We start from the raw sequence: 22,041 nt of genomic DNA on the forward strand, positions 1-22,041 counted from the left end.
CCCTCCCCTCTCCCCGCGTTCTCCCTGCCCTGCGCGCGGCTGGAGCGGAGCAGGCGAGGATCCCGGGCGCTGCCGAGCCCAGCTCCCGGCCGGGACCCGGGCGGGCACGGCGGGGCAGCGGGGACGTGACCTCCTCCGGGCTCAGCCGGAGCACATGGAAAGCAGCCAGCTTTACTTCCCCACGGGAGAAAAGGGGAAGGGAAAGAGGTGAGCGTGGTGAGTGCGAGCATCCCGGGCTCACCGGAGGTGCGCTGTGCTCCGCGGCCATCCCAGCGGGATGCTGGCTGGGCATGGCTCGGGGTGACCATGGGGACACAGCGGTGTCACAGGACACAAACACGTGTGTTTGTGTGGCAGGATGGAGGGGGCTCCCGGCAGAGCCGAGGGTGGAGGTGGGCTTCCCTGGAGTGCTTTCCTCACTTTGGGTATCTCCTGGCTCCTCCGTTCTGCCCAGAATGAGGTGCTCCCGTGCCAACATTCTGTGCTTGGTTGCGTGAGCAGGGCGCTGGGAGTGGGAGCAGCCCTTTTCCCCACGACCCTCCGGAGCTGTTGGAGAAAGGATGAGCTGTGTAGGGGTGAAAGGAGCAGAGGGAAGAAGAGTGGGGGGGGGGGGGGAGAAACAGTCAGGGGACTGACTTGAGGGCAGCAAAACCAGCTCTGTGCTCTGGGGGGACCCTGGAACTTCATTATTGGTGTCTCAGCCCTTCCTCGTGGTCAGGCTCCCGGGGTTTCATGGGGTTTGGCTCCAACAGCTCCTAGGGCTGCCGGCACAGGTCCCCTGGGCTCCTGAAGGGGTTAAGAGAGGAGAGGAAAAGCAGAGAAAGAAAAACAGTGTTGGGAGAGAGCAGCTCGGTCAGGGGCTGTTTGCACTGGCTTGGATGTGTCCTCGGCATGTTTATTCCTACTGCACAAGCAATTCTGCCAGAAGGAGAGCCAGACACACAGAGCCTCATCCCAAAATGCTCGAGGACCCCTGTGAGTAGTGAGGTGGTGGTCGTGTCCTGGCCTCAGGGACCCCTGGAGCCTCGGCAGAGCAGGGCTGCCCTCCTGCCTCGTCTGGACTGGCTAGGCTCTCAGCCTTGGGTGAGCTAGATGGGAAAGGACTTCGTGTCCCAAGGCCACCAGCCTGCTGTGCTGCTGAGGCCAAGGCCTGGGAATGGGCATGTGCTGGGGTTTGGCTGCTTTCCTGGTCTGGAAAGAAAACACTCCCTTCCCCGGGATGCTCTTTGTTTCCCATGGACAGACCCGAGCGCTGCCCGTGGGGCTCAGAGGGGCCAAACCCTGTATTTGTGTGCACTCCATCACTGTGCCATTAAAATGTCCTTTATTCTGGTCCTGGCAGCTCCCAGGCTGTGTGCACTCATCTCTGCTCTCAGTTCCCATCCCCTCCCTGGGTCAGAGCTGGGGGCCAAGACACTGGCCAGGGCTGTAAGTTTGAGAGGCAGCAGGGAGCTGCTCCTTGTTTCTTAGCAGCACAGTTCTGTTCTTCAGAGAGCTTTAGGGCTTCAGGGATGCCTGGAGGTTGTGGTTGTGGGGTCACAGTGGGGAGGACAGAGCTGCTGGGCTCAGCAAACCTTGGCTGAGCTGTCAGGTCTGCTACTGACCTTGGATCTCTGCCCTGGCAGGTCGTGTGCCCTGATCCTGACAGCCCCAGGTCACGGCCCCTCGTTTGTCTGTTCAGGAGGACCTGGGTTGTGACAATGTCAAACAGGGCTGTGAAATCAGCAGTGGCTGTGCCAGTCCCCAGGATTACCTGGGAAGTGTTTCAGCCTGGTTTGAACCCTGAGGAGTTGAGATGCTCCAACTGTCAGTTGTCCCAGCTGGGGCAGCCCTGAATGCTCAGAGGTTGTTTAAACTGGATTTTCGAGCCCCTGTGGGGTTTTCTGATTAGTTGCTGTCTTGTGCTTTATATTTGCTGAGGCTGAGCTCCCTGGGGCCAGCGAGGCTGCAGGATGAGCCATAACTCCACTGCCAGAAAGTTCATCCCACTCATCTCATGGCTGTGGATGAATTCCAGTCCCACTGCAGGGTAAACCCCAAGTCATTGCAGAGGCTGCCCTCTCCTCCCCATCCAACACTGGTTTTGGCACAACCAAGCCACCAACAGGCATCTGATATCCAGGGGTGACCCCATCCCCCTAGTGCTTGCCTCCAGGAGCAGAATTTGGTTTAGTGAGAGTTCCTTCATTCCTCTCCCAGGAAATGTGCATCAGTATTGCTCGGGAAATGCGTGAAGGCGCCACTGTGCCAGCCCGCCCTCCCTTCTCTCCCTCTGGCAGCTGCTGCTGGAGCTCTCAGGGGAAATCTGGGTGTGGGACCTGCTGTGCCTGAGAGCCAGTGGCTGCACAGCCAGGATGTTCCTGCAGGATGGGTGATGAAGGTGAGCTGCCCCGGGCAGACAGGGATGTGTGGAGCCAAAAGCTGACAGAACCTGGCTTGCCAATCCAGTTCACTTTGCAGCCGTGGTGGTGCCAGTCCTGGGGACAGCTGTGCCACACTGACCAGAGCTTGATTTTTCAGTTCATCTTCCCTCTTGAACCTCTCTGTTTTTTGCATTTAATTTGAGCTTTGAAAAGGCTGCAGTTTCATCCCTGGCTTCCTGCAGTGATCTGCTGAGGCTCCAGCTGACCCCCCTGTCCCACAGCAGTGGGAGCCAGAGGTCCCTGAGGATGGCCACCCCCCCGGTGACACTCAGGCTTGCATCAGGCTGAGCTGGTGGGACATGGCAAACCTGGTACTTTGCTCCCCAAAACTGCACTGAGAAAGGCATCAGGCAGCTGTAAGAGCCAGACTGGGGCTGTCCTCATTCCCTGGAATGCAGCAGCTGGAGCTGGGGTCAGGGTTCAAACTGAGCAAAGGCAGGACAGGCTGGGACCTGCCCTGCGTGGGGCTGTCATGCAGCCAGGGCATGGGCAGCTCCCAGGATTGTCTGGTTGGGACCCCCAGGTCAGATGGGCCCCTCAGGGATGACAGGAAGAGGTAGACTCACTTCTGAACCCAGCCAGGAGGGCAGAGCAGGATCAGTGTTGCTTGGCTGGAGCGCAAACATTGATGTTGGATGGATGCAAATCCCTGTGGAGAATCGGGGTTTCTTGGAGCCCCCCAGACTGGGGCTGGAACTGGGCTGAGCAATGGGAGGAGTGGAGTGGGTGTGCTGAGCCCCAAAGCCTGACCAAAACCCCCGTGGGAATGGGGGCAGCAGAGTGGGGCAAACACCCCCTGAGGCTGGGTTGGCATGGCTGTGCCAGGGTACAAAATGCATTTTCCCCTGAGTTCAGCCCGGCCTGCACCATGCTGCCCTCCAAGGGGCCAGCATCACTTTGCTCAGCTCCCCATCCTGCTCTCCAGCCCTTCTCAGTGCCTGGGAGCCCCTGCTCCAGGACAGCTGCCCAGGGAGAGCTCCACTCCTCCCTGAACCCGGAGGGACAAGCCCAGGGCTGGCTTGAGGAGGCATGCAACAGTTCAGAGGGATATGATCAGCCCACATCCAGCCATTCCTTCCAGCGTGGGGTGGAGAGGGAGGGGACACGGTCCAGCTGGCCGGGATGCCACTGTCATCCTCCTCCTCCTCCTCCTCCTCCTCCTCCCTTGCTTCGCTCACTGCTTAATCACCACCTCTCCCCTGGTGCCCTGCATCCCCCGTGCTCATCCCCAGCATTCCTCCCGCTGCCTCTCCCCACCAGCTGCGGGCAGGGAATGAGGGCACAGGGCACCCACCTGCCGGGACCAGCAGCCCGTGTCCCCGCAGGCAGGCTGGGGTGCTGGGACTGCAGGGGTTGCACGGGGACAGGCATTCAGGAATGTTGTTTTTTCCATCCCGGTTTCCGTCAAGGTAGTAAATCAGCGCTGCAAAAGGCTTTTGTTTTCCCCAGCACGCTGCCTGCTGCTGTGGCTGCCAGCCCTGGGCTCGCCTGCAGGAGCCAGGATGCAGCCATCCCTGTCTGGACATTGCCATCCCTGTCTGGACATTGCCATCCCTGTGCACACTCCCAGGTCCTGCTCCTCAGGGAGCAGGCAGCCCTTGTCATGCCAAGGGAAACAATCACATCCATCCCGCTTTCCTTGTGCCCCTTCCCTGAGAATTGGTCCCTGCCAGGGAAGGCTTCCCTCCCTCCATCCTGCACAGCCCAGTTGTGTCCCTGTTGTTTCATTCCCTGCTGGATGTAAGCAGCCTTGCTCTCCCGTGGAAGGATATTGGGGTGGCACAGGAGACACCACACTGTCCCCAGCCATGCAGAGTTTTGGGGTTTAGCAGTGGGGTCCTTGTGTAAGGGACATCACCCCACAGGCAGCTGGGCTGTGCCTCCCCCAGCACACAGCTCAGCTGTCCTGGCCAGGTATCCAGGGAGCTGGGAGAGATATTGGATTGCAGCAGATGGGAGAGTGTCTGCACACAGGGCAGCCAAATGCTGCTGGGTGACACCGAGGTGTCTCCAGTATCGCTGTGAGGGCAGTGCTCCCTCACAGAAGCACAGGGATGTGGGGCTGCCCTTGGGGGATGCAGCCACCCAGTCTCCTTGCCTGTGGTGCCCCTGAGGAAAAGGGCCACGGGAAGAAGGAGCCACGTGGAGAAGGAAGGTGCCCAGCTCCCCTGAGGGGACATTCAGCTGCTGGCACAGGGGAGGTGTAAAGCTCCCCAGATGTATACATTGCGGCTGGGCTATTTTGGAAAGAGACTGGGCCGATCTTGTGACTGGAGCTGGGGACTGCGAGTCTGGGCAGCAGGGTCCTGCCTGAGTGACAGCGACCCGCTGCCTGACCCGGGGAAACCCGAGAGCCCCGCTGTGCTGGGGACAGCTTTCACACCCCTTCCCGGCTCGTTTCATGGTGATGAAAACCCAGCGTGGGGCAGGGATGTGGCTGAGAACAACACGGGAAAGCGGGGACAGAGCCAAAGTTTGGGTGTGAATCTGCCGCACCACTTCATGGCCCTCCCGTGGCTGGGCCACTCGCGGTCCCCAGGGCTCTCCTGGAGGTGTTCCCCCTTTTTTTACAGCTGTGCCACCTCCTGCCCCTGTGGTGTGTCTGGGACAGACCAGCCCAGGCACTGCACACCCCCAGCTGGGTGCTTGGAGCAGATGGAGATGAAGACTTTCTGCAGACCCTGTCTCCCCCGGGCTCAGCAGCCTGAATGCCAGCAACGCCTGCCAAAAATATTTGTGTGGGATGTGGAAAGTTAACTTTAGTTTTCCTTTTTCAATAGCGGGGAGGGGAGGGTGACAGGGTGTGAGAAAGGCAGGTGGGGGGGCTGTGCATCACTCGCCAGCGAGTGGGCAGGAAGAGAAGTTAAGCAAAAGGTCTCCTTGCTGCCAGATTTCAGCACTTTGTGAATTGAAGGATTTTTTATTGTTGTTGTTCCCTCCCCAGCGCCGTTTTGCAGCTTCTCGTAGGGACGTGTTTCCATCAGGAAGCATGAGGAGCCTCTCAGATGGGCACGGTGAGCAGCTGCTCCTTGGGACTGAGCTGGGCACTGGTTCTCTGGAGCTGCACTCCTGAAATGGTGCCCGAAATGATCCTCACCCTCTTTGCAGCCTTTGTTTGCAGATGGGGGCTCTCTCAGCCTGGCTTTGTGGCTCTGGCTGGTGTTGCTGCTTGCCATTGCCAGTGCAGTGATGCACCCGAGGCATATATGCACATCCTACCTGGCTGGTATTCCAACATCCAGGATCAGCCCAGCAGCTTTTGCTAGAGATCCATGGCACTCATAAATATTCCCCTCCTGTGCTGCTGTAGAGCCCGGGAGCTGTGTCCTGGGGGGAAGGAGGCTGCTCTCCACCCTCTGCCACCATTCTCCCACTGCTGTGCTAGGCTCAGACTGGCCCCCAGAGAGGCAGCAGATGCTTGGCTCAGTATTTCAGTGCTGTGGGCGGCCCCATTCCAGCAGTGTGTCCCCAGGGAACACCAGGGTCTCACCAGGGAAGGGTTTGCCTGGGGAGCACCGGGGCGTGGGCGCCACTCCCAGGAGATGCCGGTGTGTGGAAAGCGCTCCCGAATGGGAGGGGGCGGCTCTGGAAGATGGTTTTCAGCGAGGTACCAGCTCCTCCAGCAAACTAAGGCAGCTCTGGGGTAGGATGGACATGAGTTGTGCTGCCCCAGGAGCCTGCTCCCTAGGGATAGGGTGAGGGAGTGGGACTGGGGAGATGCAGATCCACCCTGAGAGATTCTCTGCCGACCCAGGCTGGCCTGGGGCTATTTTTGGCAATGGTCTCTTTGTCCTCTTTTGAGATAAGCCAGTTCCCTCCTTGCCATGTTTCTAAGGAAAGATGTGGGTGGCTTCCTGCAACTGTTGATCCCCCAAATTACGTAAAGATGAGGGTGAAATTTCCTTTTAGAGAAAAAAATCGACATTTTCTCCTCAGGTTCTCTCTGCAAATCTGTGCTGAATAATTACAGCAGAGAGAGGCAGGAGGAAGAATTTCAGAAAGGGCAGAAGATTTCCTTTGGGCGTTCTCCAAAAAATGCAGCCTTGTGTTTGGGAAATGCCCGAGTGCCTGCTTTCTAATCTGCTTTCTTTTCCAAAATAACCTTGCTAAGGACAGGAAAAGTTTTCCAGAGAAGCTGTGTGAGCCTTGAGGAAGCTGCAGGGTGTATTCCTGCCAGAGCTTAACCTGTGATGTTGACCTGGTGCTTTTTCTTATTTCACTGAATAAAAACCTTGCAGTAACTCAGGGAGGGGTTTGGGATGAGCAGAAACCCCTCTTCCTCCTCAGCTGGCTGTTAGGTTGGGAAATCCATCATGGTCCATGTGCTGTGGGTCCCTCAGAAGGAGCTTCCCAGGACCAGCCTTGCTCTGAGCAGGGCTGGGTGATGCTGTGCAAGCGAAGGACTCAGGAATTTCCGTACACTATAACCTATATCCTGTCCTGGGAGTGATGACATCCCCCTCTCCCAGCTGATAACTCGTCTGTGTTGGTGCGTGGGTTTGTCATCCCGACAGGATTTGTGCTTGGCAGGAGGGAAGTGGGTCTGTCTGCGCTTGTCCTGATGCTGCCTGAGTCACTCAATGGTTAAACACAGTTTAGCTGGATGCTGGAAATTTTCCTTTTTTGTTCCTGGTAACTCTGAGCAACATCCTCAGGGATTTGCTTCTTCACTGAACACTCCCAGCTCCAGAGCAGTGGTGCCCCAGCCTCTCCACTAACGGGGGTGCCCACAGCCCCATCTGGGCTGCCAAAGCCAGGGGAGTCAGGCACAGGGCTCTGGCCACGGGTGCTGACTCAGGGTGAGGATGGGTGGACAAGGGTGCTGGGGTGTTGAGCACAGTGTTGGTTTTGGGGCATTCCCAAATGGGTTTTGCACCTCAGGGGGTCCTTCATGGGAAGCAGTGCTGGAGCTGGAGTTCAGGCTGAGCTATGGTCTGTGGCCATAGGGAATCAGTGCAAGCACAAGCATCCTCAATGCTCCTCCTTCCCTTTACACAGGTCACTGGATGCTGGTCCTCTCCCTGGAAAAGAGAAATTCCTGAAAAATCCTCCTTGCTGGCCTGCCTCCCGTGGACACATCCCTCCATCTGAGTCTCCAAAACCTGCCTGCTCCAGTGGCAACGTGCCTGATCTTCCTTCCTGCAAGAGTAGTAAAGCTGAGCTCGTGCCTGGCATGTGGCTGCCCCTGCTGTGAGGGAGGATCCATCCTCCAGGTCATGCAGAGCTGTTTGGAAAGGCCGTGGAGTGTCAGTGAAGAAAATCAGTGAAGATGCTGAGGACAAGGCTCCAGCAGTTCTGCCTCCACCCCCAGGCCAGCTGCCCCATGCCTGGCAAGGCTGAGCAGCCCCCCTGTGTCTGTGGGACAGCCAAGGGGGACACTGAGGGGGACAGAGGCTGCTGGCAGGAGAGGGAGAGCAGAGGGGGGCAGAGCTGCCATCAGCTCTGGGATGCTCCAGCCTCTGAGCCAGGAGAGCAGGAGGCACAGATGGGACTGCTGGGAGGGAAATCAAGTGGCAGCTGCCAGAGGGACCCCAGGGGGCTCAGTGGGGATGCACCACAGCCCCCACTGAATGGCAGCAGCCTGGCCTTGGTGGAGGAGCCTGCAGTCCCCCTCAGGTGCCCTGGTTCTGCCCCTGAGCTGCCCCTCACAGCAGACAGCCCCATGAGCAACCCCAGCCAGGAGTGGAAAGTGGTGAAGATCCAACGGGTCCTCATTGACCCTGACTTTGAGCCAAGGAAAACAGGTAAGAGAAACCCCCTTTGGCCACTGTCCCCCTCAGAAAGGCATTACTGTGCTCCTGGTGAGAACACCCAGCTCTTCCCAGGGCAGGACTTCCCCTGGGTTAGAGGTCCCAGGTTTCCAGCAGAGCTGCTGGGACTAATTTAGCTTGAGATGATCTCTCTGGCCTTAAAAATAAGGAGGAATCTGTGGCTTTTCTCAGGAGGGGGGTGGGAAGGCAGCAGGCGGGTTCCCACTGTCTGCAGGAACTCAACCCATCCCTAAGTGGGGCATGAACAGGACAGACTTCCCAGCCCTCACTCTGGCCATGGGGCTTGGTGGGATCCTGCCCAGGAGTGAGCAGGACTGGCTCCTGTGGCACTGTCTGGGACAGGGACACCTCTCCTCCATTGGTTGGGGATGGCTAAGAATCCCTCACATGGCTTTGGGCCATTTTTGTCAGTCCCTGGTTTAAAAACTAAGCTCTTTATTTCAGGCTGGTTGGTTTGTACAATGCTCTGCCATCGCCTCACTTCACAGCCCCGTGCCACAGCTATTCCTCTCTGCCCACAGCTGTCCCTTCAGCCACAGAGACACAAATACGGGTTCATATCTAGGGTTACTGGGGCTGCTGCCATGCCTGGACTGCCCCACCTTCCTGTGGGAGATGCCCCCACAGAACCCCTCCTCTTACAGGCATTGGACCCATCTTTAAACCCCACTTCCACCCTTCTTTCTATTTAGCTCCTGCCCAGCTGTTATCTCAGCTGCCCCCAGTGCCAAGGCAGGTGTGTCCCTGTCCCCACAGGATGGTGTTATTGGATGCTGCTGCTCTGTTCAGAGCCTGGTTTTCCCAAGGCAGCCCCCAGGACTGGGTGGGATGGGGTGGGACTGACTGGGATGTTTGACATGAACCCGGTGTCCAGAATCCACTCCTTGCCTTTTTGCAGTGTCAGGCATCCTCAAAACCAGCAGCTCCTGGATGGGACACAGGGTGGGAAGCTCAGCCAAGCCCTTTGGCTCACAGCTGCCCCAGCAGCATCGTGTTTCAGGGCTCAGCACACAAACCAGATGGACCCAAATAGTCTTCCCATTTCTCACTGCTCTGGGATGGCAGATCTGTGGTGGGGAAAGGTCAGGCCTGACTCTGTCCAGGCTCAGCATTTTCCTAATCCCCTCCACCATCCAGCACTTTTGCTGCCAGGCTGGAATTTTAAAGTAACTCAACAGGTTTGTTGGAAAGAGTTTGTCTGTCCCGTTTCCTCCCCCTCCAAGTGAGATCACCACCAGCCACTGCCTGCAGGACCCGTCAGACTTTCCAGAGCCTCCAGGCAGGATGTCACTGAGGGTCCTGAGAGCTGGGAGCAGCTCTGGACCTTGCAAAAGGCCTGCAGGTTTGGGAAAGAGAGGTTTGGTTCAGCACAGGTGAGAGGAAAGGGCAGGTGTCCTCACAAGTGGCACTAGGGCTGTTCCTGTTTGCAGGAGCATTCCTGGGAGATGTCAGGGATTTGCTCCTCTTCTCTTCAGCTATCTAGGGGTGCAGGAACCCCCACCTCTTCCAGCTCCTTCAGGAGGAGAGGGTGCATCCATCCACACCCAGAGTGGTGCAGGGCTAGCCCTGGGAGCCGGGAGCCCAACGGGTGCCCCACCTTGAGCTGTGTGGACCCACCCGGGCGGGTCCCAGGTGGCCCTTTGGTCGCCATCCAGCAGCCCAAGGCCAGGCTGGCTGCTCTCAAACATCCGGCAGGGCGGCCCCGGCTGGCTGGCACCTCTCAGGGCAGGCGGGGGAGCGCAGCAGCCCCGGGTAGAGGCAGCGGCTGGGAGATGCAGGAGGCAGGACTGGTTTCTCTGTCTGGTGTGCAAATAAATGAAAGGTTTCGCTCCCTGGGGGCTGCAGAGCCAGCGCCAGGCTCCCTCAAAAAACCAGGAAAGCACAAAAAAGTACGGAGGGGCAGGAAGAAAGGAAATTAGAAAGGCAAAAAAATCAAGCCAAGAGCTCATCCTGAGGTGTGGACAGGCACGGGAAACGGGAGAGGCCGGTCTCAGCTGCAGCCAGGGAGCTCGGCAGCACCAGCGGGGTGGTGAGGTGGGAGGTGATGCTGCCTCCCCAGGGATCATCTTGCTCTGGACTGTGGCTCCCTTGTGACTGGGAGCAGACCACCCCTGGCAGAGGGGATTCAGTGCTGTCTCCTGGAGGTTCCCAGAGCAGTGACACCGGTGCTGGATTTTTGTCTCTGGATGTTGCCTTCTTCCAAGAGCCTCAATACTTTAGGCACGGGGGAAACCTGAGGAAAGGGAAGGCCCCACACCCCCAGCAGCGTCTGAAACGTAAGGTGCTGCGGGGGGGAGGAGGGGAAAAGGGTGAAGGGCTGAGTAAGGGGGTGTCCCCGGACGGGTAAGAGGATGCTCAGGACTGTTAAGGGGAACGTGCACGGCTGGAAGAGAGGGAAGCCCCAGAACGGGAAAAGGGGATGCCCCGCACCGGGAAGGGGATGAGGGGAGCTGGGTAAGGGGAAGCTCCGGGCTGAGTAAGGGGATGTCCAAGTTTCTCCCCCCCTGCAGCGGTCTAGGGGCAAACCCAGCCAGGACGAGAAGCAGTGGAGCAGAAACACCGGGAGCGACGGGGCGGCTGCCAGAGTGGCCGGGCGGGGGGGACCCGTCCCGTCCGGTTTGTCGGTCTGTCGGGGGGACTGGAGCTGGGGCAGGGGCAGTGCCGGCGGGACCCGCCACCCCCCGGCCCCGGCCCCCGCCCGCCGCCCCCCCGGGCCCGCTCCGAGGGCGGAGCTGCCGCAACTTTCCTGCCCGCCGCCTCCTCCCCGGTGCAGTCGGGCTGCGCGGGGAGGCGGCACCGGCACCCGGCACCGCGGGTACGGCCGGGCTGGAGGGGTAGGGGGGCAGGGAGCGGGGGGTCCGGGCGGGGCCGGGGGGTGCCATTGCAGAAGTGCCGGGGGAATGAGGGTGTGTGGGCACGCGGAGGGGCGTGCAGAGGGGGTGTTGGGGTCTGGGGGTGTCCGGGTGCCGGGGATGGCAGCGCGCAGGGGATACGCAACGGTCCGGGAGTGCATGCCCAGAAATCCCGTGGGTGCGATGGTGGGCGAAGGGTGGGCGATGGGGCGCCCACAGCCGGGGCTGAGCGGGGTTTGTCTCCAGGAATGAGCGGGGCAGGTGTCGGTTCCCTGTGCCGGCACCCGGCTCCGATGTGGGTCGCGGGACGCACAGAGAGGAGACGGTGGGGATGTGGAGGGACGGAGGATCCTTCTCGGGGCTCGCAGGGTCGCACCTCTCAGCTCCCAGGCGATGTCCCCTGTCCCCTGTCCCCTGCGTCGGGGACGTGACCTCCCCTGGCGATGCCACCCATGCTGGGACACGCGGTCTGCGCCTCGGCTTGGCAGCCAGCGGGATGGATCCTTTACGGATTGTGCAAGGGATAGGCAAAGGCTCCGTTTCGTTCCGCTGCCCTCCCCGCTCTGCCCACCCCACAGGGACACTCCGAGCCGTTTGACCTTCTGCGGCCAGGCCAGCGCCGCTGGCTCGGGGCACCAGCCCGGCGGGGCTGCCCCCGGGACCTTGCGGCCCAGGACGGGTCGCAGCGAGTTCCAGCAGCTTTGGGCACAGTGGGGTGGGACGCACTGTCCAGGCAGGATGGAGTCCCCGTGGTACCCGGCTTGGGACGGGCTGGCTCTGCTGTGAGCGGGGTGGATGAATGCAGGGCTGTTTGGGGTAGGACTGCCCTACTCCACCCACCTTTTCCGAAGATAAAGCTTGATTTTAGCCAGCTGGGGAAGGTGCTGCCTCCACCTGTGTGGTGACAACAGCTTCTTCTTCCCCAGAGCAGACACATGTGGGTCTGGGGCTGCTTCTGCACTCCCCCTGGGAACTGGGGATGGACAGGGGCAGACAGCCCCCGTTTGAACTTAATCCCCACCAACCCCTTTTCCTCCCCCTGAGTGGGAATTGGGTGCCCCAGGACTTGCTGCTTGGAGACTGTGGGGCCATTTCAGCACAATTTGGGTGCTGAGTACCGGGAGGAGCGTGGGGAGGCAAACAGCTCCAAATCCAGCAAAGCCCCTGTGAACAGAGCTCAGGGAAAACTTGCAAGCGCAACGAATTTTCTCGCTGTGCCACATTTTATCACTGGCAAAGGCGCCCGTGTGGAGAGGCCCAGCACAGAGCGTCTGCCAGGCAGGCAAGGTTGATCCTACCACAGCAGCCACCACTTGAGCCAGGTCTTTTTGGGGCTGCAGGGCCAGCACAGATAAGAACTTCATGGAGTTTTGTAACTGGGGCATAGGAGGGTTGGAAGCTGGGAATGAGGCAGAAAATTATCATCTTTCTATCCATATGTTTGAATCATATCCGTTTCTAGCTAGCTCAGTTGCCTGTCTGTGCTACCCTCTGTGTTTTCCTAGCTGCAGATTATTTGGGATAACTGGGAGCTGGAGAAAAATGTGTGCACTGATTTAAATGTGTGTGAGTTGGTACGCATTGCAAAAATCCTGCACAGCTGTAGCTGGGGCAAGGGGCCAGCTTGCTGCTCTGCCAAAAAACCTGCTTACATTTCCTCAGTGTCCAAAGTCCTCAATGTTTGGGTGAAAACGCTGGATCTCCTCTCCCCAGCATTGCCTGCCTGTGTATGTGCACCAGGGTTCGTGTCAGGTGTCCCTCTGGAAACGGGGTTTGTCTTGGTTTCACTCTTGGTTTTGCCAATGGGATTTTCCCAGCAAGAGGCACCATTTGGATTGACTAAAGAAGTCCGAGAAATACTTGGAAATGGGGAAAAGTGCCTGCTGGTTCTGGGTGGTAAGTGCTCTGTTGGGGGGTGGTCTGGTAGGACTCCCTGAGCATGGCCAAGCTGTGCTGCAGCATTGGGATAACTGAGCATCCAGACCTGGAGCAGGCCAGGGACAGAGCCCAAACTGAAGGCTTTGGAGTCACCTGCCAGCTCTGACTCCAAGATTTCACATGACCTGCTGCATCCTGCAGGTCCCGTTAAGACTTGGGTACCTCTTCTCCTCTGCATACAAGGATTTCTCACCAGGAACAGCTTCCAAGTTACTGTTTTCCTTCCTGTGGCATCCCTGCCATGTCAAGACCAGCAACTTTCACTGAATTTGTCAGTTCAGCAAACTGCAATTTAAGGCCAAATCTTCATCCTATTTCAGCTCTCAGAGTCCATCTTAGGACAGGATGGGTCACAAGCCATGACTGATACATTCTTCACCTTTATTTGGGGTCAGATGGTGATTCCAGCCTTTCCTGGCTGGACTTCCAACATCCTGTTTTAGCACCCTTCAGGGGGATCCATCCTTTGCATGGAAAGCTGAGATGGAAGGAATTTTTTTCTCCCATCTGTCCAGGAAGTGAGAGCACCAAAAATGCCTTTCATCACCTTCGTCATCCTCGCTCTGGAGGAGAGAGCACTGTACAGGCTGTGGGAAGGATGACTGACAGCTTGGCAAGAAGCTGTTAAGCCCTGCACTTGGGGGATGTTCAGGAAGTCACCCCTGGAGCAGCGGAATTCCTACAGAGCAACTGCCTATATAAATATATAGATAGAGATCTATAGGCTTCTGTGGGCAGAGCTGAAATGTGTTAAACCAAAACAGCATTTGGAGCTGCTCGTGTGTGTCAGCACTCTGGGAGCTCCATGGGGCACAGGATGACAGGGAGCACCTCCTTCTCCAGCACCCCTGGACCACAGGGGCCACAGGGTGGGCCCAGTGAGGGCACATGGCAGTGAAGAGGGCTGGTGGGACTCGTTGTCCTGGAAAAAGATGGGATATTTGGAGAGGGGAGATATTTCAAGGAAGGAAGGAAGGAAGGAGAGAGAGAGAAAAGGTGTCACCCATTGGATTTTGGACTGGGCTCACGGCAGTGGGTGGAAACCAGCTCCCAGTGCCCTTGGATAGGTTTTCTTTCACCTCCTCCTTGCACTGCTTTACCTGCCCTCAGCCCCACATCCCTTTTCTTTCTCCCCAGCACCTGGACATTCTAAGTGCATTCAACTTCCTCCTGCCTGACTGGGGCTGGGGAAAAGGACCAAGCAGAGCCCACCCGGAGCTGCCAGCTGGCAGGAGATGGCAGGGAAGAATGATGGAATGGGCTGGGAGGGGAGTAGGTGGTGCAGAAACTGCCCCAGGTGGCAGACTCCCTTCAGACACTATGGCAGATGGATAAAGGCTCTTGCACCCGGTGAATAACCTCATCCCATGGCTCAGGCTGCAGCAATTTCCTCTGGACTGCCAGAGGCTTCAGTTCTCTTCATCTGTGTCATAAAAATTGAATGTGAAGAGCAATTCATACCCTCAGCACCCCAAGCAGTACCCTGAGGAATTCATTTCCAGTGGATCAGCCCAGGAATGGGGGGGGTGCTGGGCGGGCAGGGGCAGAGGGGCTGCTGGGACCTGGAGGGGATGGATATGGATGGAAATGGATTCCAGGTAGGGGAGTTTAGGTGGGGGAGTCCACCCTGCAGCACACCATGGCCTGAAGTGATGCCCATGCAGCAGCAAAGGACGGAGAGACCCAGGGGCAAAACCCCGGTGGGCAAATCCTAGTATTGGTCCCGGCTACGCGGGAGCGTATCTGGCGGCTAGTCCAAGCAGGAACGGGCTGGCCAAGAGCTGAGTCATCCCTCCAGCGCGGAGGAGATCCCCCAGGGCCCCTCTCTTGCTGTTAAAAGGCAGTAGCAAGAGCAAGAGGCTGCGAAATGGCTCCGCCGAGAGCTCGGCTTCTTAGGCAGCCCGGCCTCCGAGGAAGCGGGGATGCTCCGCTCGGAGCACGAAACCCGCAGACATCTGGAGCCTGTGGCTTGTTTCTCAACGGCTCCTTGGCCGTGTTTCTGCTCCGTTTCGGAGATAAAGGCGGCGAGGGTGACCCCGCGGAGCGGGAGCCGCGGTGCTGGCCGCCCTCCAGCCAGCCCGGCCGGAGGAAGCAGCGGCCCCGCTCTGAGGCGCCGCCAAAGCAAATAGAAATGGGGCGTAAAACAATGCTGGGCGCGAACCGGGGGGGACTCGCCGCCGGCGTCGCCGCTGCCGAAGGGCTCCTCGTCTCCAGGAGAGTTTGCACTGGCATCTCTGCCTCCTCTGCCCCCTGCCCAGACAGAACCCTCCTGTCGGGCAGCCTGACTTCATCCCGGGCATCCTGCTCGCCTCGGCTGTGTTCAAGGACTTGCTGGGTGCTGAGGGAGGCAGGAGGGATGAAGGGTGAGGAAGAGGAGTTGCCCAGCTTCCAGCAGCCCTCCTGCTTACCGTGGGCTTGCTGGAAGGATTTGGCTTAGTCATTCATCCCTTTCACTCGCTGGTAGGCTGAGCCATTGCTGAAAATATCCTGGAAGACTCCCAAGCAGCACAGAAGGCAAGAAAATGAGGAACACATGAAGGAAGGGAAGACGGGAAGGGATGGGATGGGAAGGAAAGAGCAACAGGGCTGGGAGCGGGCGGTTTTGGCCACCCACCTCCCTGCTGGGGCCAGAGCAGAGACGCTCATCAGAGCAGCCCCGGCAGTGCCATCGGAGAGGGGCTGCTCCCTTGCTGGGTGCGGGGCTGACGCTGATGGTCGACTGGTGTGTGTGCCCAGCAGTGGTCTCGGCAGGGTGGGGGACTCTGCCCTTCCCACGGGTGCTTTCGGTAGGGGCAAGCTCATAGGAAATTGCTCACTCTGAGAAAATGCATTCCCGGCAGCTCCACATCCTTTCGGTTTTAGGGAAGGGCTGGTGCCCTGACCTTTGTTTGGCAGGAGAAGCCCAGCGGCACTGGGTCCCTCGCCGCGGGGCTCTCGCCAGGCTTTTAGCACATTGCTTTTAGCGCTTGTGTTCTGTCCCGAGGCGTGAGGGTGCCTCTCGCTGTGTCCGTGTCTGTGTCCAGCTGGGCAGGAGCTGCACAGCTCCTGTCGGCTGCTGCCATCTCGTGTTGTTCCATACATGAGTTCCCCAATAGGGCTGCTCACCGGCCTTGCTGTGAGATCTCCCGGCTGTCCCGGGTTTATGTCCTGCTCGCTCGGGGCTGAGCGTGCCGGGATTCGGGGCGAGGGCCTGGGGGATACACGCTGGCCTCTTCCCTGCCGCTGCCTCTTGGAGCTGGGGGCCGAAGCCATGTGAGCTGCAACTGGAGACCCGCTCGGAAAAATTCCTTTCCCATATGGTCAGCGCGGTGGGTGCTCAAAACCCAGCCGAAATACGGGGTGGGATGGTGGAAACGTCCTGAGTGTCACTGGGTGTCCCCTGGGCTTTCTCATCTGTCCCAGCATCTTCGTGATGGCTCTGCTGGGTCCCTGTTGCCCCTGGATCGTGTACCCCACTCCCGGTGCATCTCTCCTACCTTCTCCCACCTGCCAGGGAAAGAGGAAGGGCTGTCATCCTGGGCGGGGAGGACTGACACCGCACATTCCCACTGAGAGCCCTAATCCCTCTCTCCCCTCTGCCCAGGTCTCTCCCGCAGCGCCAGCCTCTCGGAGAAGGAGCTGAAGGAGGCGAAGGCGCGGAGCCAGAGGATCGCGGCTCAGCTCACCACGGCGCCCGGCCCCAGCTCCAAGGGAGTCCTGCTGTTCCACCGGCGCAGGCAGCGCGTGGAGGGGCTGACGGGGGCCGGGCATGGCGGGGGGCTGCCGCTGAGCCCCGCGCCCCAGCCTCGCCCGGGGGCCATGGAGGAGAGCCAGCGGCAGGGCGTGAAGCCGGAGCCTGAGCAGCCTGGCAATCCAGGAGAAGGGATGCTGGCAAACGCCTCCCCGTGCCAGGAGCTTCCTGCTGAAGCCCAGCAGGTCCCACTCAGCGTTTACCTGAAGGAGAACATGGCATCGGCCGCCACTAACGGCATCGGAGTGCAGGAGCAAGCGGCCAGCGGGGTGGAGAGAAGGATGGAGGGGCTCGGAACTGCAGGAGCCCCTGCGGGACCGAGCACGGCAGCTCTTGTCCTGCCACAGAGCCCCGAGGAGGGGAAGAACGTCCAAGTGCCCAGCGAGGTGCCCGGTGAGGTGCCTAGCGAGGTGCCCAGCGCACCAGCGGGGACAGCCACAGGGATGGCATCCCCAGCCGGGCAGCAGCAGAACGGCACACAGAGCCGGCAGTACTACGAGGTGCATCTCACCCTGGCCAAGCCCAAGCCCGTGAAGAACCGCACGGCCAGACCCTTCGGCACCCAGGCATCCCCCGCCAGTGCCCAGCCGGCTGAGGAACACCCTGCCCCCGAGCTGCCCCCACCGCCAACCTACGCAGAGACCCTCAGCAGCCCCCCACCCCTCACCCGTGTCCGCTCCCCCCCTGCCTACTCGGCCCTATACCCCGCCCAGGAGCAGAAGATGCTGCCAGATCCGCTCCTGGGCTGTGGGGTGAGCGGACCAAACCCCTTGCCCAAAACAGGGATCCTGGAGGAGTCAGCTGCCCGGAGAGCCAGCAGAAAGTCGATGTTCACCTTCGTGGAGAAGCCGAAGCTGGGCCCCAACCCCGACCTGCTGGACCTGGTTCAGAGTGCAGACAGCAGGAAGAAGCAGAAGGAGCAGGGGGAGCCCAGCGCCGACGACGAGCCCTTTGCCCTCGGGGCTGAAGCTTCGAACTTTGTCCCCAACAGCGCAGGCAGGGGTGTGCAGCACCTCCCCCCGGCTGAGGATGCTCCGGCGTGGTCCTCCTGCCTCAAGTCTCCCACTATCCAGCCCAAGAAGAAGCCACAGCCCAGCCACATCCTCACTGAAGCGAGAGGGAAGGGGGCTGAGCTCTTTGCCCGCCGACAATCCAGGATGGAGAAGTTCATCATTGAAGCCCCCTCCCAGCCTGAGCTGCTGCGGTCCCCATCGCCCACCATGTCCCTGCCTCCCTCCTGGAAGTATGACAACAATGCTTACCTGTCACCCATGGTCTCCAGACGCCCCTCCAAGAGTCCCTGCAGGCCCTCCAAAACCCCTCCTGCATCGCTGTATGGCAGCAACCTAATGGAGAACGAGGTGTCCCAGAAGGAGCTGGAGATCTCCAAGCACCAGCCTTACCAGCTCCAGTCTTCTCTCTTTATCCTCTCCCCATCCAAAGGGCCAGCAAGGTCCATGCCCCAGGATGTACCTCCACCCAGACCCTCTCTTCCCGACTCCTACCCCTATCCCCAGCAAACCTCCTGCCCGACCTCTCCGTTGCCTCCCTCCCCAGTCTGGCATCCCTCTGGGGTGCCCAGTGCCGGCCAGACCACTGCCAGCCCCTTCCCCGGTGCCGCTGGGGCTCTGCCCTTGCCCCACGAGAGCCGTGCCAGTCCCGGAGCCCCGGCTGAGGTGCTGCTGGCCTCCCCGTGCCGCCTGCTGCCCCCCCGGGCGAGGGCGGGCTTCCAGGCACCCCGGCCCTCCTACTCCACCAGGAATGCCGGCATCGAGCCGCAGGTGTGGAAACCTTCTTTTTACTACAAGTAGTGGTGGCAGAGAGAAAAACACAGGGGTGCTAGGCTGAGTCCTCCCTAACGGCTCATGGGAGTGCCAAAAGCCAAACCAACCACGAAAAAAAAGCAGGGGGAAGAAAAGAAAATAGAAAAAAGAAGTGGTTGTGAGGTTGCAGCGCTGGGACAGTGGGTGACAGGCGCTGCTGAGCCCCCAGTGCAACAGGAGGTGTAGAGTCCCAGGAGGCAGTAGGAACTGGGCACAGAGCTTGCAGGATTCCCAGATTCAGCAGGAGCCTTCCTGTCCCACAGGACTGCTCTTACTCTTCTCTCACCTGGGAACTGTATGGAGCATCGCACCTCTGGCTCCCTCCTTTCCTCGCCTCCAGCTTTTTCAGCTCTCAGAGCTCTCCTGCTCCTGCTCCTCCACAACCCTTCTATCCTGTGGCTCTTCTCAGCTCCTACCAAAGCAAACCTGGAGGGGACGCTGCCTTTCTGCCTCACTGTGCCTGCTCCTGATTCTTCTGTTGCTCCTTCAGGATCTGTCCTCGTTTGCTTCCTCACTGTGGAGGAAGAACAGCATCCCTCGGGGAATGGCAGAGGCCAGTGGTGTTGGGCCCAGGGACACTGGGGGTCCCTGTCCCTGCCTGTGCTCAGTGCTGGAGCTGGGGTGGGCAGTGCTGTGCACGGCTGGGAGCAGGGGATGTGCTGGAATGAGGGCAGGGCTGCTGGGTGAAGCTCAGCCCAAGGCTCGTCATCCAGCTGTGCCTCTGCCCACACCCTCTTGCCACTTTCCCCATGGTGCCAAGTTGCCTTTTGACTGTGCTTTATTTCTCCTGCGTTTTTCTTTTTCCCCTTCTTTCTGAATACACTCTCTGCGCTGTCACACATGGCTCTTCTCTTTCCTGCCGTCTGGGGAGCAGCGCTGGGTGATGGATCCTGGGGCAGTGCAAGGCGGGCTCCGAGCAACCCCCAGAGGGAGACTTTAGGAAGCTGCAGGTAGTGAAAGGTCCTGGGACTTATTTTGGGCAAGGATGATTAACGGCAGGCTCAGCCTGCTCCGATCTCATTGGCGGTGAGGGGTTGCAAGGTAAATGCATTTCTGGGGTGTAATGCACGAGGAGACATTCGCAGCTCCCGTGGGGCTGTGTCAGCATGACTCTTATCATGGCACCTTCCTGCAGCTGTACCCCTGCTCTGTCCCTTCGTTCCCCCGAGTGGGGGTCACTAACCCGCTCTCTGTCCCTCTCCAGGACAGGCGTTCGTCCCTCCCTGCGTCGCCCACCTGGACGCCCCGGCTGGCGCGGCGCCCGGGCAGCCTGGACGGCTGGGCCAGCCCGGCCTCGGTGCCCGAGCTGGATGAGGGGCCCCCCCGGTCCCCCCCGTGGAGCGAGAGGTCCCTGTCCCCGCTGCGGCAGGACGCGGACCCCCGCGCCAGCCGGCAGATGCAAGCGCGGCTCGCCAGGAACATCATCAACGCCGCCCGCAGGAAGAGCTCCTCTCCCAAAGCCGTGGGGCTGGAGAGCTCCCGGCCCTTCACCCCCAACTCTGCCGGGCCCCCCAGCCTGCCCCAGTCGCCCCGGCTGGGGCCGAGAGCGCCGGCGCTGCAGGCTGCCAGCAGCGTGCTGGGAAGCCTGGGCAGCCCCCCGCCCACCCACAAAAGCCCCCTGCGATCGCCCCGGGCAGGCAGCCCGCAGTTCTGTGCCTCCCCCGGGATGCCCCGATCCACCTGGGCAGAGGGTCGCCGGCTCCTGCTGCCATCCAGCGCGCCTTGCTGCCCCGTGCCCAGGCTGTCCCCCCTCCCCAAGAGCCCCCTGCCATCCCCCGTGGTGGGTGGGCGCTCAGCAGCCAAGCGCTGCACCTCCCGGTCCCCGACGGACTCGGACGTCTCCCTCGACTCCGAAGACTCGGGGACCAAGAGCCCGGGAATCCACAGCTTCAACCTCTGTCCCCGGGGCTGGACCAGCAGCCTGCGGCTGAAGACGGGGAGTCTGCCCTCAGGGGCTCCCTGCACCTCCTAGATAAGCCAGCCCCAGCCAAAAAACCCTCTCCCTCCACCTGTCAGCCCAGATGGTGCCACCCGCTCACTCCCCACAGGGAATACACCGACCCCCGCGGTTGAGGTCCCCAAAAAAATTGTCCCTTCGGAGCTGCCATGGCCCCTCTGTGTGCCAGAGGGGTCAGGTGCCTCCTGCCCGTCCGCTGTCCCATGGCCCCGCTCTATTTTTACCAGCCTAACCTTTCGGGGCAGGACTGCGTGGTCAGCAGGCAGGAGCAGGCAGAGAGGGGGAGCCGGCCCCCACAGCCCCTCCCTCGGCAGTCCCTGCCTGCCAGCCGGCCCCATCCGCACAGCCGGGATGGGATGGGCTTGGTGGCCCCCGTGAGCCCTTGTCCCCAGCTCCCAGGTGTAATCCCGGGATGTCACTGAATTTCTGCTTCCCTGGGGTGGCACATCTGCTGCAAGTAGGCTGCATGACCAGGCTCCCTCTCCCAGCTTCTCCCAGGATCTAGATTTGCCTGGTGTCAACTGAAACCAGATTTTGGAGAGGAAAATTGAATTCTTAATTCCAGGCCCCTAGTTCTTAGCTGCTTTTTTTTATTTTTAATTTTTATTTTAAACTTTTGACCCCTTCTCAAAGAAATTCTCCCAAATCCTTCTTTTCCTGGAGACCAAAAAGAGCCAAAGTTATTTATTGCCATGTTAAGGGGACTGTTTACAGATGCCCTCCCACTCTTCCCAGACCAAGAGGGACACCCCCACCTTGTACCTGTCACTGTCCCCACACCCAAGTTCACCACGTCCCCATCCCCACTCCAGTGGGATGGAGGTCCACACAGGAACCAGTGGTGCTGTGACAGCCAGGTCAAGTGGGGAACTGTAGGGGCTGAAGGAAAAGGTAGAAGTTGCAGAGGGTTTGAAGGAGGTGTTGGCACAGAAGGCTATTCTGAGAATGTTGGTGTCCCCACACCTTGGGGCCAGTGAGACCAGCACTGGAAAAGAGGCTGCATTTGTGCTGCCAGGGCTCTAGCATATTCCCATTCATGGAGCCCATCATCCCTTCCCTTTCCCCAGGACATGCTGTTGAAGCCAACCTGACCCTGGTCCTTGGAGTTCCTCCACACTGCAGGCTGCCTCTCCTGGAACACAGCCCCCCATTCCCAGGACACATCTCCCACCCTCACTCCAGCAGCCACCACAACCTGCCTTCACCACACCACTGTATACCCAGTTACAAAATAAACTGCCATTATTCCACCCAGACTGGCTCTGATCTGTCCCCAAGGTGGCCTGGGCACACATGCCACATGGTCACCTCCTGCTGCTGCTACATCACCACAGAGGTCAGCCCTCCTCCATGCTGGGCACCCTGGTCCCCAGGGGTCAGAGCTCTGCTCCATGCTGGGATTATGGCACCCTGGTCCCCAGGGGTCAGAGCCCTGCTCCATGCCAGGATTATGGCACCCTGGTCCCCAGGGGTCAGAGCCCTGCTCCATGCCAGGATTATGGCACCCTGGTCCCCAGGGGTCAGAGCCCTGCTCCATGCTGGGATTA

The 22,041-nt window shown here is 59.8% G+C and overlaps 1 protein-coding gene across 2 annotated transcripts; it reads left to right on the forward strand.

The window, feature by feature from the left end:
* Positions 1-102: 102 nt before the first annotated feature.
* Positions 103-21,810, forward strand: SYNPO (synaptopodin). Of its 2 annotated transcripts, XM_079319798.1 has the most exons (4): positions 103-207; positions 7,422-8,167; positions 16,568-18,495; positions 19,742-21,810. In XM_079319798.1, the coding sequence occupies exons 2-4, from the start codon at positions 7,693-7,695 to the stop codon at positions 20,507-20,509; spliced, it is 3,171 nt and encodes a 1,056-aa protein (XP_079175924.1). In that variant the 5' UTR covers positions 103-207; positions 7,422-7,692; the 3' UTR covers positions 20,510-21,810. The 2 variants fall into 2 exon arrangements, with proteins under 2 accessions (XP_079175924.1, XP_079175925.1); XM_079319799.1 differs by lacking the exons at positions 103-207; positions 7,422-8,167 and adding an exon at positions 9,753-10,470 and having other exon boundaries at positions 19,742-21,809.
* The last annotated feature ends 231 nt before the right edge of the window (positions 21,811-22,041 follow it).

Source organism: Erithacus rubecula, assembly GCF_903797595.1.
Source record: "Erithacus rubecula genome assembly, chromosome: 16".
Classification (NCBI taxonomy): Eukaryota; Metazoa; Chordata; class Aves; order Passeriformes; family Muscicapidae; genus Erithacus; species Erithacus rubecula.